Source organism: Triturus cristatus, chromosome 2_2 (genome assembly GCF_964204655.1).
Source record: "Triturus cristatus chromosome 2_2, aTriCri1.1, whole genome shotgun sequence".
NCBI classification, from domain to species: domain Eukaryota; kingdom Metazoa; phylum Chordata; class Amphibia; order Caudata; family Salamandridae; genus Triturus; species Triturus cristatus.
In genome coordinates, this window is record NC_140582.1 from 32526087 (window position 1) to 32541325 (window position 15239).

The window sequence follows — 15239 nt, forward strand, 5'->3', positions numbered from 1 at the left end:
ACATTAACTTGAAAAATCCTCTCCGGTTTATATTAGGTTATGATGCAATACTGCACTACAGCTGCAAAGACCTGGGTGAAATTCACATTCATAATAGCTATTTTTAAAACTATTTAGCTTTAAAGTAACTCCCTTACCACTAATCAGGGTAGCTATTCCAAATCAATGTGTAAGTATACTGGAACACCATCAGCATTCCCAAACACAGCATCACAAGAAAATCACTTTGCACTTTGTCATAGGAAGCAGCCATTTTACATGACTTGAACCATCACCTTTGACATCAATATCAGAATTGTCATCTGTTCAGGACCCCTCTTCACAAGGAGTCAAATGCAAAGGGTGGGCATCACCAGTACCTACCATGACGGCAGAACTATGCTGCATTCATATTACATATAATATGAGACAGAACCTGCACCAAGCAAGCAGTAAACTTATCACAAGAAGTAGATATTTACTAGAACACATAGGCCCTCATGACGAGTTGAGCGGTCTTCCTGTGCGGCACGAAAAAACGTCAAAGTCAGACCACCTGCAGGATTACGAATTTAATCCTGGTGGGCGGTGTGTGCTGAGGCGGTGCCTATCAAAGGCTCAAAGGAGAGCCAGAGAAATGCAGCGCCACAGGCTCGCCATAACACGCTCCTGCATGGGAAGAAATGCACCATGTAGCGCATTTCTTTCCATGCAGGAACTGGGGGTGCAGAACTACAGGAGGTACAACATGTGCCCCCCTGCATGAACCCTCACGCACAGAGGCACAGGGGGCCCTGTTAGAGCCCCCTGAGTTACCTCACCACCACCCTTTCCATGGCGGGTTTACTGCTGTGGATAGGGTCACAGTGAGGCAACTCGTAATATGCTCAGCTGTGCCGCAGCAGTACCGCCAGCATATTGCTGCCTCAGACCGCAGCGGGATCAGGGATCCCCGGCGGTTGAAGAGGTCCAGTGGAGGTCCAACCGGTGTACTCATAATGCAGCGAGTGGACCTCCACCACACGGTGAATTCGTAGTCCGTGTTCTACTGGCATTTAATATTGGAAACCTTTCTTCTTCTGAATTGGAGCAATGTGACTTCAGGTAATGCCCATTTAAACTAATGTACTGCTAATCCCGGCATTTCATAGACAATATTCCAAGATGACAGTGCTATCATGGTCTGTCCACCACACTCATTATAATGCCTTTGTTCCAAAAACATAAAACACAGTGAAGAATTAAAAATAATTAATTGTGCATACCTGGCTTTTCGTATCAGTTGAAGGGGAGGAGTTAGACCTCACATGCAACAGAAATGTTTGCTCCCCCGATCGTTCAAGCAAATCTTCCGCTGATACCGATTTCCCAGAATTTGTAGATGGTGAACGCCGTTCAACTGCATGCTTATTTTTGGTGAAATTAGCATGGCCAATTTGGTCACCTGAATCTATTTGATGGCCTCTGCTGGGCTCTAATCTTGGCCTGTACTCTGGTTGTTTGTCTCTTATCTGTAGGTTTGCAAAGGAACTGCTCCTGCATCTACTTTCCTGGTGTTCTCCCTTCTGCTCAAAGCTGTTGAGGTCAAAGCAGCCCGTCAGCCCCGGTGGCAGTGTGGATGAGACCCGGCCTTTCATGCTGGGCTGTTCTGGAGGATTTCGCCAGCGGTGAAGAACACTCTGGTCCTGAAGTGAGTTCATGCTTGAGGCGGAGGAGAGGCTCTCATTGTCCTGCATGCTTGTTTGAAAATATGAGCTTTGAAAACGTTCCTTCAAAAACATAGTCTCCTGAGAAGAAGGGCGCTTCCCAGTTTTACGTTCAATATAGTCCGCAAGGGCATTCTGCTGAAGCTGCTTAAGCTCCGGCCTGGATAGATTAATGGTTGAGCAGGTTTTTGTCTCTCTTTCAAAAATACGCCTTCGGTCTGCCACAGTGCTTTCTGGAAAGGTGAACGGCGTCCCTTTCTTCTCAATGCTGCGAGAGGATGACTCACTATCAGAGACTCCAACCTCATTCATCTTCTCAGGTTCAGAGTAGGACCTCTTTTTTTGCTCTGCAGTCATTCGCTTTCTCCCTCCTATTCTTGCCACTTGGTGCTCTTTGCTGGTGTATTCCTGTGCAGCTGTACATGTCTCTGTGGGTGTTACGCTATGTCTTTCCTTTGGTGCATGCGGGGATGTGCTGGCATGTCTGCTATCTTCACATGCAGAGTTTGGCCTTGGTGTACTGTTTTTTGATTTGTTCACAAATGAAGTATTAATGTCCAAATCTTTGCGCCTGAATGACGTGGCCCGCAAGACTTTTGACTGAGCATCTTTGATGCTATTCCTGTATGTCCTGTTGGACAGATGATCCCGCTGTGATCCAGGGATGTCTTTGGTATCATCTTTCCAGTGCTTCTCTTTGTCTTCACAATGAGTCGGCCTTGATGTGCCTTTGCTCCCCTGCAGGTCTACCCTCCCTTGCTCTTGTAGTTGGGAATCTAACCCATGGTCATTGCCCTTAGCGGACAGTCTTCCTGATGGCTGTTCGCCCGCAGGGTGCCACTGAGCCTCCTCAGATCTCACTCTCGCAGTCCTGCGCAGGTGCTGTGAATGTGGAGTCTTTTCAAAGGCTGTTGTGCTGGCTGACCGTGTTCTTTCACTCATGTGAGGCTGTTCAGTAAAAGCAAACTTGCTCTTGAGGTCCTCGATGCTGTTTAAAGAGCTTCTCGCGCTCGAGGACTGGCTTGACCTGTTGTTTCCATTGCTGTAAGGCTGGCGGGCCACGCCTGTGCCGTGCTGTCTCTGACACTCCTGCTCACGCTGCTCTATCTTGCTGATCTTTTCAAGCACAGAGCAGCGTGTCCTGCTTCCATCTGCCTTTCCAAATTGCAAGCCTTGAGAACTTTGGCTGCTGCTGGAGCTCAGGCGACTCCTGCCAAACTCATAGGTTTTCATCTCTAATGGGGAAGAAGGTTGATCACACTTTGGCTGAGAATTGTGCAGCGGCACAGTACACACTGTCCCATCATTGTTCCTCATAAAGCTTTGTCTGTCCAAACCAGTCATCTCTTTATTGGCTTGTTCCTGTTCGTCATCTCTCCGTTTAGCAACCAAATTCCCCTCTCGTTGCTGCAGCTCTTTTATTTCCATGCAGCGTTGCCTTCTACCCATGCCCTGGTTAGTTTCTGAGACGATTTGCTTGTTCTTCTCAGAGGCCCAAAAAGTCTGATCCAAAGAATTGCGTTCTCTCCTCCACAGGTTAGTCTCCCTTTCCTCCTGGACCTCTGATCGCCAGTGTTCTAGAGGCGGGAGAGGCCCTTTGCTTTCACTGGCTGACCTCTGATGTGTTTGTTTAGTTCTTGCATTGCAGGGTGGATAAACTCCTTGGTTAGTAATCTCACTGCTCTCTTGGCATTGATTGTTAAGAAGATCTGATTCACCTTTAATCCTTCGAGAAGAACTTGTGGGAACTTTGACGTTTTGTGGTAAATGAGGTCTATACTGAGCAAACACTGCGATAGCGTCTTGTTTTGCCAACCTCATCTGAGCGCCTGCAAGATCACAAGAACCTGTAAGTCTGTTAGAGGCCTGGCTTGGGTGCTCTGTGTTGTTTGGTGGCTCTGAGGGTGAGACTGGAAGGGGTGGTGCATATCCACTCTCCTTGGCCAAAGCTGGATAGAGTGTCCCGTTACTGCTTGATGAATTCTGAGGGACCTGGGCAAAGTGTGGCTCCGGCACAGGCACGGGGTACACGCCTGTGGGAAACATGGGTTGTCCTGGTTGTGGTGCCTGCAAGGATCTCCGTTTGGATTTCACTGACTGTCCGCTCTCTGGGCTCGCTTCGAACATTGGGGGCAGTTGGCCTGCAGCCAAGGGAGTTTTCAGTGGTTGCCGCCCTGAAATAGGAGCAGAGCCAGTCATTGGCTGGGAGCAAACCAAGTCTGACTGAGTTTGGCAAGATCTGCTGTGATCAGGGTTTAACCAGGAACCAGGCATCTCACTGTGCTTAATGGCTGCATAACTGTCACTGCGGGCTGGTGGCAGAGGGACGTCTTTAAGAACGTTGTCACTTTCTGACATGCTTTGATTGTGTGGATTCCAAGCAGGAACCCCAAACACCCTGGTCACCCCTTGCGATCTGTCTGTGCTACGGCCTCCAGACTGTCTTTGCCCCTCACGGTTCTTAAGCAGAGAGGATGAGGGCACCTCATACTCCTTCGAGACCCCCCTCTGCACATCGTACACTGTCTTGATGTATTTGATGTCTGCCTGCTTCATCCTCTCGTGTGGACTGCAGCGGGAGTGCATATTTTCCATGGAAAATGAGCGCTCCTTGCAGAAAGGGGAGAGCTGGTATTCCGGGATGCTGGAGTTGGTGGAGAAAGAGCTGTAGGCCGAGTCCCTCTTGTGGTGGAGCTGGGAAAACTGGTCAATGCTATTGGTGGATTTGGCTGGAGAAAGCTGACAGGGGTAGCCAGGGGGCGGGTGGTCCAGGCTTTCCATGCTGCCTCGGGAGCTGTACTGGTCGGGACTCCTCCTCAAATAGCCGTGGTCAAAGCCGGAGAGGTCACTCGCAGAGGAACTAGAGGGAAAGAGAGACAGGGAGAAGTAAGCCTCACTGTGAGAACGAAATGCTTGGTTTAGTTTATAAATCTGCTCGCAGGCAATATGTTTAGGTTTCGAGGAAGCCGTTAAAGCGCCATATTTGGGCCGCAGTGTGGATGCCTGCGCGCGCTCAACTGTGCGTGCGAAAAGTCAGCACTGTTTGAAGCTCCTGTGAGCGGAAACACCAAAAGTTAAGAACAACCCGCACGTGCTATGAAGCACGTGCGTGCTGTCCGTGCGTGGCATGTACTGCACAGAGGTGACAAAAAAACAGGATAGAAAGGTTGGGGCGTGTTGAGCGGGCCGCCCTGTCTGTCGTGTGTGTGTGTGTGTTTAAATGCTTCTTTTAAAAACATAGTTTGCTTTTTAAGGAGTGGAGTGGAAGGCTGGCCTGGCAGTCTTCCTGGAAACTCAGCATTTGACACATGTTGCTTGCTGTGTGAACATTAAACACTCATGACTGAAAAAGAAGCCGGCTTCACTTTGATAAAACTCCTAGACATGCTGAGAAGTGGCGTTAGTGTGTGAAATCATCAGCAAGCGCAGGGATCCCCTTTATGTCTTAGGTAGTCAGGCTCAAGGTAAATGTACCTCCTGCTGATACCGATCACATTCACAGTCACACAATGACGTCTGTCTGGATGGAGAATCGCTCAGATGTACTGATAGGGGCCCAGCAACCATCCATGAGCCAAAAGCAGTCAGTGAACACGGTTAGGACTACAAGGCTGAATGCGTAACCTTCACAGTGAGAAGCTAATTCTCCCACCTTACACCTTTATCAGATCATGTTTAAGCGCTGCAGATAAAGCCCTCGCACATAAAAAACCCATGCCGCCTGATAGGGCAGGACCACTGAACTGCCTACGACACCATGAAGGCTCGAGTAGAATGCACTGGAAACCCACTTTACCGGCTGGCTTTCTTTTTATCCATCTGACGCAAGTTTGATCAATTGGCACTCAATGTCCCAGAAAACCCTAACACCTTCAGAGTCCCCAAATGTTCCATCATGTCCCCTGTAATCGTTAAGGTGTACACGAAGGCCCTTAGAAGTCTACTCACAAATAATTCGACAATGTGCCAAAGATACACAACTCTGTTTGATGGTCTCCTCTGCTCCAGACATCCTGCACCTTCTCCAGGTCTGGATGCCCAACACCCACCTGACGACTCATTTTCTGTTATTTGCCACGAATAATAGGGAACATCTTATCCAAACCTGGCTAAATGACATGGACCTGGACAGATTCAAACCCAACTTTAGCGCAGTGCCAAGTCACTTGGCTTCACCCTAGACATTAATATCAAGCTCAAATAACACAGTTTTAAGGAAACTAAGACGACCTAATATCATCTGTCTCCACTAAAGGACGTGCACCGTTCCTCACAGAAAGTGACTTCTGAACAGCTGTTCAAGCACTCATACTCTCACCTCTGGATGGTGGAAACACATCCATCCATTGCATCACACACTACAGCCTGGCTCGCCTGAAGGGCATCCTCCACACAGCAGCACATCTCACCCAAGACCTGAAGAAGAATGACCACATCATCCTCATACTGATGAAACTCCACTGGCTCCCATTGGCGGCATCATTTACAAAGTCATTACTAACAGCGACGGCCCGTATAGGGCGTGTTACCGGGGCGGTGACGTGGGGCAGAGGAGGGGCAGGGTAGGGGGTTGCAAAATGCGGCATACGGCCGATTGCAGGTAAGTTCCGAAAAAAGTAAATAAAACGAATTTCATTGCGCGCACAGCATCGCCAAACGCGCAACAAATTTCGTTTTCTTTATTTTTTTCGTAACTTACCTGCAATCGGCCGTATGCCGCATTTTGCAACCCCCCACCCTGCCCCTCCTCTGCCCCACGTCACCGCCCCGGTAACACGCCCTATACGGGCCGTCGCTGATTACTAACAGCACCCTGCATTTCTGGCTGACAAACTCATCATCTCAGGTGACTTTTAGCACATTTGCACCTGAGATCAGAAGTACATCTCTGTATTAAATTGACTCTCTCCAATCCTGCTTCAATTTAGAAAAGACTTGGAGACACCCCTATAAAGAAAAGTGCATCACAGCCAACTTCTACTCCCAGTACTTAGCTGCCTGCCTGATAAATTGTTGACTCTAGCTTGACCTTTGACACTGTACATCACTCCACTATGTTTTGGTTAGGTTCATGTTATAAAAATACTATATACATTACCCAGTGGCAGTCACTACTGGGTAGTGATAGTTAGGTCTTCATTTCCATATGGAAAGCATTTTTAGGTTTGCTAATAACGTTGGCACTGTTTGCCACATCTTCATGAAACTTTTCAAAATAGGGCTTTTTTTTTTTAGCTTCGCTCGTTTATGGAAAGTTTTGAGGTAATCCGTCAAGCAGGGGATGAGGAGAAAGGGTGGCCCCAATACACAAAATCCCCATGCAATTTTCGTAGGATCGCAAAACTGCTCAACGGAATTACACCAAATTTGTCAGGAAGCTAGATGTTGGTCCAGAAATAGTTTTTGGGTGATTTGGTGTAGATCCATTCAGTAGTTTTTGAGAAATTAAGGTTCAACAATATTTATATTTCTGGACGGTAGGGTTCGAGAGACTCTTGCAAGATTCCTGCAAGCACAGATTATAAAAATAGAGCGTTCTGATTGGTCGAAGGGGCTTTTTCCCCTTGGGCCATCTTGCACCTGTGGGAGTGAGGGTCCCAGAGGAACGAGCGCTCAGATTGGTTGGCCGCAGCATTAAATTAAATGTTGCAGCGGACATTACAGGACTATGAGGACATAGTCCCCTGTCTTGAAAATGTGTAAAAAATAATATAATGTGATAGGGTAGGAGTACTCTGCCACCATAGTCCCAGAAAGACCCCTCCGAAGCTAAAATAAATTTAAAAAGTGCATTGTTGCCTTGATCCTGCAGTACTTTTGTGAGATCGCTGCAAAACAAATAACCTTAGGAGTGGGCAAGGGCCTTGGGGTCATTTATAATTAAGGCTCCCTGTTTTCCGTTTTTACTGATTTTTACAGATAAATACAGACAGAAAACATGTATTTTCTTGTCTGTATTTATTTTTAAAAAATGTGGATAAAAACGGAAATTGCTTTGCTTTTTCAGTAAGTCTAAATACTGTATGCCTGGACTGCCAGGCCAATAGCTGCATGGATTGATCGGTAAGGGGATCAAAAAGGAAAGGAATTTTAGTAAAGAGGATTTAACAGCAGTAGATATGCACAAAGTTAATACTGAAATTGGCATATTTCCATATAAGTGCATTGATTTATTCGCTGTGGATGTTCACAGCATTGAAACCTGACTGGCATTCGAGCATGAGTGCATATTTATCGGTTAAATAAATGTGGAAATATACTAATTTCGGCTTAATTTCTCCATAAAACCCAAAATAAATATGGATAAATACAGATAAAATTAGCAAAAAAGAAATATGGATATATACAGAGGGAAATGTCCAAAAAATAAATACCATAAAACTGGGAGTCCTATTTATAATGTATACTGGAGAGGGGTGTGTGCACAGGGTCCCCTCTTCCCGAGCCGATTACGGCCTGAGGACCCCATCCCCCTGGGCTCAGTATAATATGGAAAGAGAAGGGGGCACACAGCTTCCACCCTGAGTTGATTATGGCTCGAGGATCCCATTCTCTGGGGTCCAGCATAATACTAAAAGGGGAGAGGGGCGTGTGCCCTATACACCCACTCACACACCCACTCTGAAAGGCTAAAGTTAGGAAATAAAATGTAAAAAAAACCTTTGAAACTCACTAAAAAAACAAAGGTTACAGGGATGTTATAATTAGTAAATAGAGTTGAAAAAATCTTAGAAATTCACTGAAAAACCAAAGCTTACATGGATGTTATAGTTAGGCTCAGATTTCACTTGTACAAAACCATTGAAATTCAGTATTTATAGTTACCTGAGCTAACTATAAGTTACATCCCCGCAATGCACTGCTTATGACCACATGACATGGTCAATGACATCACTGATAACATCACTGATGACATCTTAAGTGACATCACTGATGACATCATCCACAGTACCACTCACACACCCACACATTCACAGACCCATACAATTACTGATCTACAGTCAAAATGCTCACTCATACAGCCACTCACACAAATACTCACTCACACCAAACAGCCATTCACACAGCAACTCACCCACCCATACAACTACTGAGAGCTACTCACTCACCCATACAGCCACTCACACATACATTCACTCGTTCACAAAACCACTTACAACCCCATTTACACCTCACTTATAATGCCACTCATACAGATACTGACTGAACAATACAGCTACTCACACCCCCTCACTTAACCACACAACCACTCAAACAGCCACTTGCCCAAAGAGCTACTCACACAGCCACTCAGTCACCGATACAGCCACTCACAAAACCACTCACCCACCCATATACAGCCATTCACACAGCTACTCAGTCACCCATACAGCCATCCACACACACACTCACTGACCCACCCATAGTCACTCACACAGCCACTCACCCACCCAAAGAGCCACTCACACACCCGCTCACTCACCAATACAGCCATTCACAGTCGCTTACTCATTCATATAGGCACATACACACACACACTCCCACACCTATACAGCCACTCATACAGTCACTCCCACACTGATACAGTCACATAGCCACTCATATGACATATGTTAGAAACAGTATCACTCATTAGTAGTATAAAAAGTATAATAACTTTACTTATGCAATAGATTAGTTTATATGTTTAAGTCTCACAAAAGTTTCCGAAACACACTCACTAGATGATGTCATTAGAGATGTCATCGGTGATGCCAATGACCATGTCATGAGTGATGTAATATGTGAGGTGATAAGCAGTGCATTGCAGAGCGTAAATTATAGTTAGCTCAGGTAACTGTAACTGCTGAATTTCAATGGTTTTGTATGAGTGAAATCTGAGCTCAACTATAACGTTCTTTTAACCTTTGTTTTTTTCAGTAAATATATATTATAGTAGGTTAAGGTTAGGTCTGAGTTTCTACTGAAAAAGTTCTGTTTTATTTTCTTAATAACTGGTGTTATTCAAGACAAATCTGTATGAAACTTTCCAAAAGACAAGGGCCTGCGCCCAACCCCTATTGTGCATTGCCATCAATACCTCTGTACTGTGATAATAAAAGTATGAATGAGAGTTTTTACAAGCCTCTCGTGAGTCATTACCTCTCCCTACATTCAACAATGGCAATAAATAGCATATGCCAGAATCCCTTCCTTTTCTATTCCACACCTCTGAACTGGCAGTCTGCTCTCCATGAGAGAGCAGAGTGCCAGAACCATGCTGAGAGCACTCAGTCAAAGCACCCGAAGAGCACAGAGAGGATTCTGTTTTCTGCTGTAGGTCTGCACTTATGAACTGAAGGCACTTCAGAGGGTAGTCAATGCAGCCACAGAGTTGCAATCATTCCCAAGCCAATGACACGAGGGATAGGTGAAAAGATGGTGGAGATACAAGTTTATCTAGTGCCATGATATAATATTTCATACATATCTGCAGACCATGTGCTGATGGCCAATCAGTGCTTACCAGAACAGTGAATAACTTGGTTTTGAATCTGGTATTGTAGCTAGTGGCTTAAAATAAAAACTGGGGGTTCCAAATTGACATCATAGACCATGAAAGAAAAGCTTAAATTGGCTTTTATGTCACTTGAATGCTGGGCAAGATTGCTACCTGCTATTTACTCCAATACTAGCTGATGTGTATGGTGTGCAGGGCCCCCAAGACCACTCCATTGTAGGCGGAGACCAGTGATTAGTTGTCCTGGTGGAGAAAAGTCAAGGAATATCCATATACAAAATGCCATTCCTCATCCTCCCAAACAGACCTCGGGTTCCCTTCCCTTTCTATATATAAAAAACATACAATGGTGATCTGCTAAAGTCTCCACCTATCTTGCCCTGTCCTCCACTTCCTCTTTTCCATTGAAACCATCCGAGGAGAGAATATCTAGGGCAATGGCTGTTATGAAGGTGGTTCAACACTGCCCATTAAAAGTTACCCTGTAAGCATTTGTTTGTGGCATGTAGTGCTGTAGATTCACATACTGTGCATAACTCCATCCATCTGGTGTTGGGCCCGGATCTGTGCAAATTGTTTTTCTCCAAAGAAGTCTTCTCGAGTCACAAGGTCCACTGCTGGTAATGCGTATGGGCATTGGCCCCATTGTAAGATTGTTTTTTTTTTGTAAATATTTTTATTGATTTTTTAAAACATAAAGCAACATACATTGGCAGCAGGTTCAGCATATTCCAACCCATCGAGAGTGTAGCTAGGCTTTCATGACAGTCTAGAAAAACAAGAGCTTCCCTTCTGCATCGTATGACAGTGTACATCTTGTTCTGCAGACGTGCGATAGATCGTCTAATCATTGTCACTCAACTCCGCGTCTGAATGTAAGATTGTTTTTTGCATGGCGGGTGAAGATAAAAATGGAGCGTAGCAATACAGAAGAAAGAGATGGCCATGTAGGAAGAAGTAATGAAGTAAAATATAGCACATCTGCAACAATAAAAGGCTTCTGGGGAGGAAGGTGAGTGCATGTGAATCTACAGCACTACATGCCACGAACAGATGCTTACATAAGTAATATTTTCTGCTCAAGGCATGTATAGCTGTAGATAGACATTCTGTGCATAGACTGCAAACAAGTCCTCATCTAAGCAGCAGCTAGCCTGAAGGTATTGTAGAGGACTGAAAAAGTGTACGAAGTACAACCTGGCCAATATTAGCTTGTTGGCGAGCCAGTACACCCACACAATAGGGTTTAGTGAAAGTGTGTGGTGTGGACCAGGTGGCTGTTTTGCAGCTAACAGCTTTAGGAATGTTCCCTATGAATGCAGGAGGCCATCATTATCAGGAGGCGCATCACTGTTCTGACTGTAACCTAGTGATCTGCCCCCCCCCCCCCCCCAAAAAGAGAGAACAACGCCTGGAATGGCCTGAACCATTGCGGGATCAGGATAGGCCCTGCCAGTGACCGAGTTGAGGACCGCATTAAATAGGGTCGAATTTGGAGGGGCTGAAGGTGGGACTTAGTGGCGTTGATGGTGAACACCAGGTCATGTAAAAGGTTTATGGTGGCCTGGGCGTGTGCAAGGCACTGCTGGCAAGGTAAGCTTGTGATCAGCCAGTCGTTCAGGTATGGGAACACAAGGATGCCCTTGCGCTGCAGGTCCGCACCTACCACTGCTAAACATTGTGTAAACACTCTGGGGGCAGTGGTTACTCTGAACAGCAACACCTTGAATTGATAATGCTTGCCACTTACCACAAAATGGAGGTAGTGCCAGTGAATTGGGATGTGGAAGTAGGTGTCTTTGAGGTCGAGGGCAGTCATGAAATCCCCTTGTTCAAGACGACAAATTACATCTTGTACAGTTACCATGTGGAAATGTTCTGACAGGATATACTTGTTCAGGGGCCTCAGGTCTAGGATAGGCCTGAGGGACCTATCCTTCTTGGCAATGAGAAAGTAGAGGGAGTACACTTCTGTGACTTGTAGGTGTGGTGGCACTGGCTCTATTGCGCTCGAGTAGGAGGGCAACTAACTCTTTCTGAAGCAGGCGTTGGTGTTGTGGGGAGAGGATGTGTTGGCGGAGGAGGGATGGGTGGAAGTGAGTTCCAAACAGTAACCATGGCATATGATGTCTAGCACCCACTGAAATAGGAAGGTGCCAGTGGTTTGTGCAGCAATGCATTTGCCAGCTGCATTACTCCTTTTACTTTTTTTGTCCTTCGGCGGTGAATTGCAGGTGTCCTGCGAATTGTCCCTCTGCAGGCAGTGTGGACCACCAATGAGTCAGAGGGAGTTGACCGTTAACATAGACCAGGTCTCGCAGGAGGTCTTATAAGTTTTGAACACTCTAGGAGTGACCACCCAGGCTTTAATTGGGTCTTTGAAAATGTCAGAAACCGGTTTCAGCATCCCCTTCAATATTCTGAAGTACTGTAGGGAATGCTGGGAGGAAGAAAAGGTTTCTAACAGGAAATCTTCCTCAATGGCATTCATCTGCATCTCCAATTCATAGAAAAAGGCTGCCCTGCCGAAGACCTCATGGCAGGAGGTTGTGTCATCTGGCGGTGGAGAGATGGGTGGGATAAAGGTCACGGTCCGTGTCCCACAGAAGATACACATCATAAAGATCCCATTGATCATCATGTGGATGCAGGTCATAAGAGTCCCCTGTGTTCTCTAGACTACGCCCTCCAAACCCTGACTGTGGTGATCCCTGAGGAGCCAAGGAAAGGGGGTAAGCAGGCAGAGGGAATGAAAAAGACCACAATACCAGTGGCAGCCAGCATGACTCGCGGGTGGTAGGCGGGCACGGAGGGTGGAGATTGTGCAATGTAAAACAACAAATAAATAAATAAATTATACACCTACTTTGCCGCCTGGGCCTCTGTCTCTACTCCTTGCTCATGCTCTCCTCGTGAGAAAGGAAACCAGGAAGAACAGCCAGGCTCCCCTGACCAATCACAACGCTGCAATGCAGCATTGTGATTGGTTTTGAGCGTCCTGGTTCGACGCTCAACCAGGGAATAGGCCTGGGCTTGTTCTCCACGCAGACTGTAATGGAGAACAGGGAAAGTACGCATGACTGGTTTACCAAACAGTCATTGACCATTTAGAAGTGGTCAAACCACTCCTCCCCCGCGCGTGAGCAGAGCAGCCCCGCCAACCCGCCCACAAAGGAAACATAAAATGATAACTCAAAGTTATTATCATTTTATATTTCCTTTCCTTTACGCTGCTCAAAAGCAGTGGGGCAACGCTCCTCCGCCATAGCGGAGGTACTGTCACTGCACAATACACACGGGATCTAATGGGAGGAATACACCCAACCAGAAAAGTACTGCTACCTGACTACATCGAATACACACAACGTACGACTGGTCTATACAAGAAAGGGGGAATTAAGAAGCTAATTGTCTTTTGGAGAATGCTTTTCTTAGGACAAGAACCCTCACTGACCTGAAGGTAATGTGCTTCATCATTGGTTTCCCTCCTCACACCTGCACCGCAGGGTGCCTGGTGAGGCTACAACTCTCTGATGGAGAGGAGCAGAGGTGTTTAAGGTTAGATGAGCAATGTGTTTAGAGTGAGGGGAAGAGTGCAAGCGAAAAGAAGTGGTATGGACAGAACCATCTCCTGGGGGCTGAAAATCAATTTTATTCTTGAGCCCAAACTGGATAGGGTTAATGAAGCAAGAAATGACAAGGAGTTTGAAAAGAATACTCCCTTTAAGAAGTCAACATGCTTATACCTAAGTTTGACCATGTATAGGGTTCAGGGGCATTCGTCAGGACCAAAGTTGTATAGTCATTCTGCAAATATAAAACCAGATACAGGCCTCACAAAGGTAAGCCAGGTGATACAGAAGATGGCACTCAATATCTAGAACACGAGGTCCACCGTTGTTCCGTAACGTAATTGTTGTATTCACTCTCAAACCTCAAAAGGCCCCCAGGACCTCAGAGCTCTATTGCGTCTGCCGGTTCCCTCAATGGCGCGCACGGCGAGAGAACTTTGTATGTATTCAATGAAAAAGACCAAGCATGTTTTGGTAGAACAGTGTTAAATCAATGAGTAATAAAATGTTGCATACCAGTAAAATTAAATGTAATGCCTGGTATCTTCCATACTGGCTGAATCCTAAAACACATATTGACTTTAAACAGCTAGGTAGTCACTAGGGGTGAGTGAAACTATTTTTGAAAATATGTGAAACCTGCAGGTCTATTTAATTTGCCTGTGGAGCGAAACTGGGATATAAAAAACTGCCAAATTTGCCCCAAAGGCAAATCCAAGAAATGCGTGGATTCTGAGATTCGGACAGTTCTTGTGGTTCTCTCTGGCAAAGCAAAGATCACAAAAACTGCCAAAGCCACCCACGAAAAAGGCAGTTTACATGGTTCATACGGTTCTTACTGGATCTCATTTTGCTGGTGACAACCACAAGAATGGCCCAAAACTGCCTAAATCAGTCAAATGCCGGTCGGTTCTCAGTGCGTGGCCATTTTGTAATTCTGTGGTAGGCAGAAGGGCAATATTGTTGGAATTAAACAAATATATATTTTGCCTGGCACTAGCAGTGACACAGAGCTAACTGTACATTCTTCACTGGCATTACTAGGCATTGCACGACTGCATCACAGCACCTGCACTGCACAACTGCATCACAGCACCAGCACTGCACAACTGCATCACAGCAACAGCATTGCATAACTGCATCACAGCACCAGCATTGCACAACTGCATCACAGCACCAGCACTGCACAACTGCATAACAGCATTGCACAACTGCATCACTGCACCAGCACTGCACAACTGCATCACATCACCAGCATTGCACAACTGCATCACAGCACCAGCACTGCACAACTGCACCACAGCACCAGCACTGCACAACTGCACCAGCATTGCACAACTGCATCACAGTACCAGCACTGCACAACTGCATCACAGCACCAGCATTGCACAACTGCATCACAGCACCAGCATTGCACAACTGCATCACAGCACCAGAACTGCACAACTGCATCACAGCACCAGCATTGCACAACTGCATTACAGCACCAGCACTGCACAACTG

General features: G+C 46.1%; 1 protein-coding gene across 4 annotated transcripts in view; it reads right to left on the reverse strand.

The window, feature by feature from the left end:
* SHROOM3 (shroom family member 3) overlaps positions 1-15239 on the reverse strand; it is a 307144-nt gene that overhangs the window by 135717 nt on the left and 156188 nt on the right. For all 4 annotated transcript variants that reach the window (XR_014978051.1, XM_085640966.1, XM_085640968.1 and 1 more), the window contains exon 4: positions 1245-4545. Coding sequence is in view for 3 of the 4 variants with exons in the window: in XM_085640966.1 (XP_085497092.1) it covers positions 1245-4545 (3301 nt within the window). In the remaining variant the exon portion in view is untranslated. The remainder of the gene's footprint in view (positions 1-1244; positions 4546-15239) is intronic.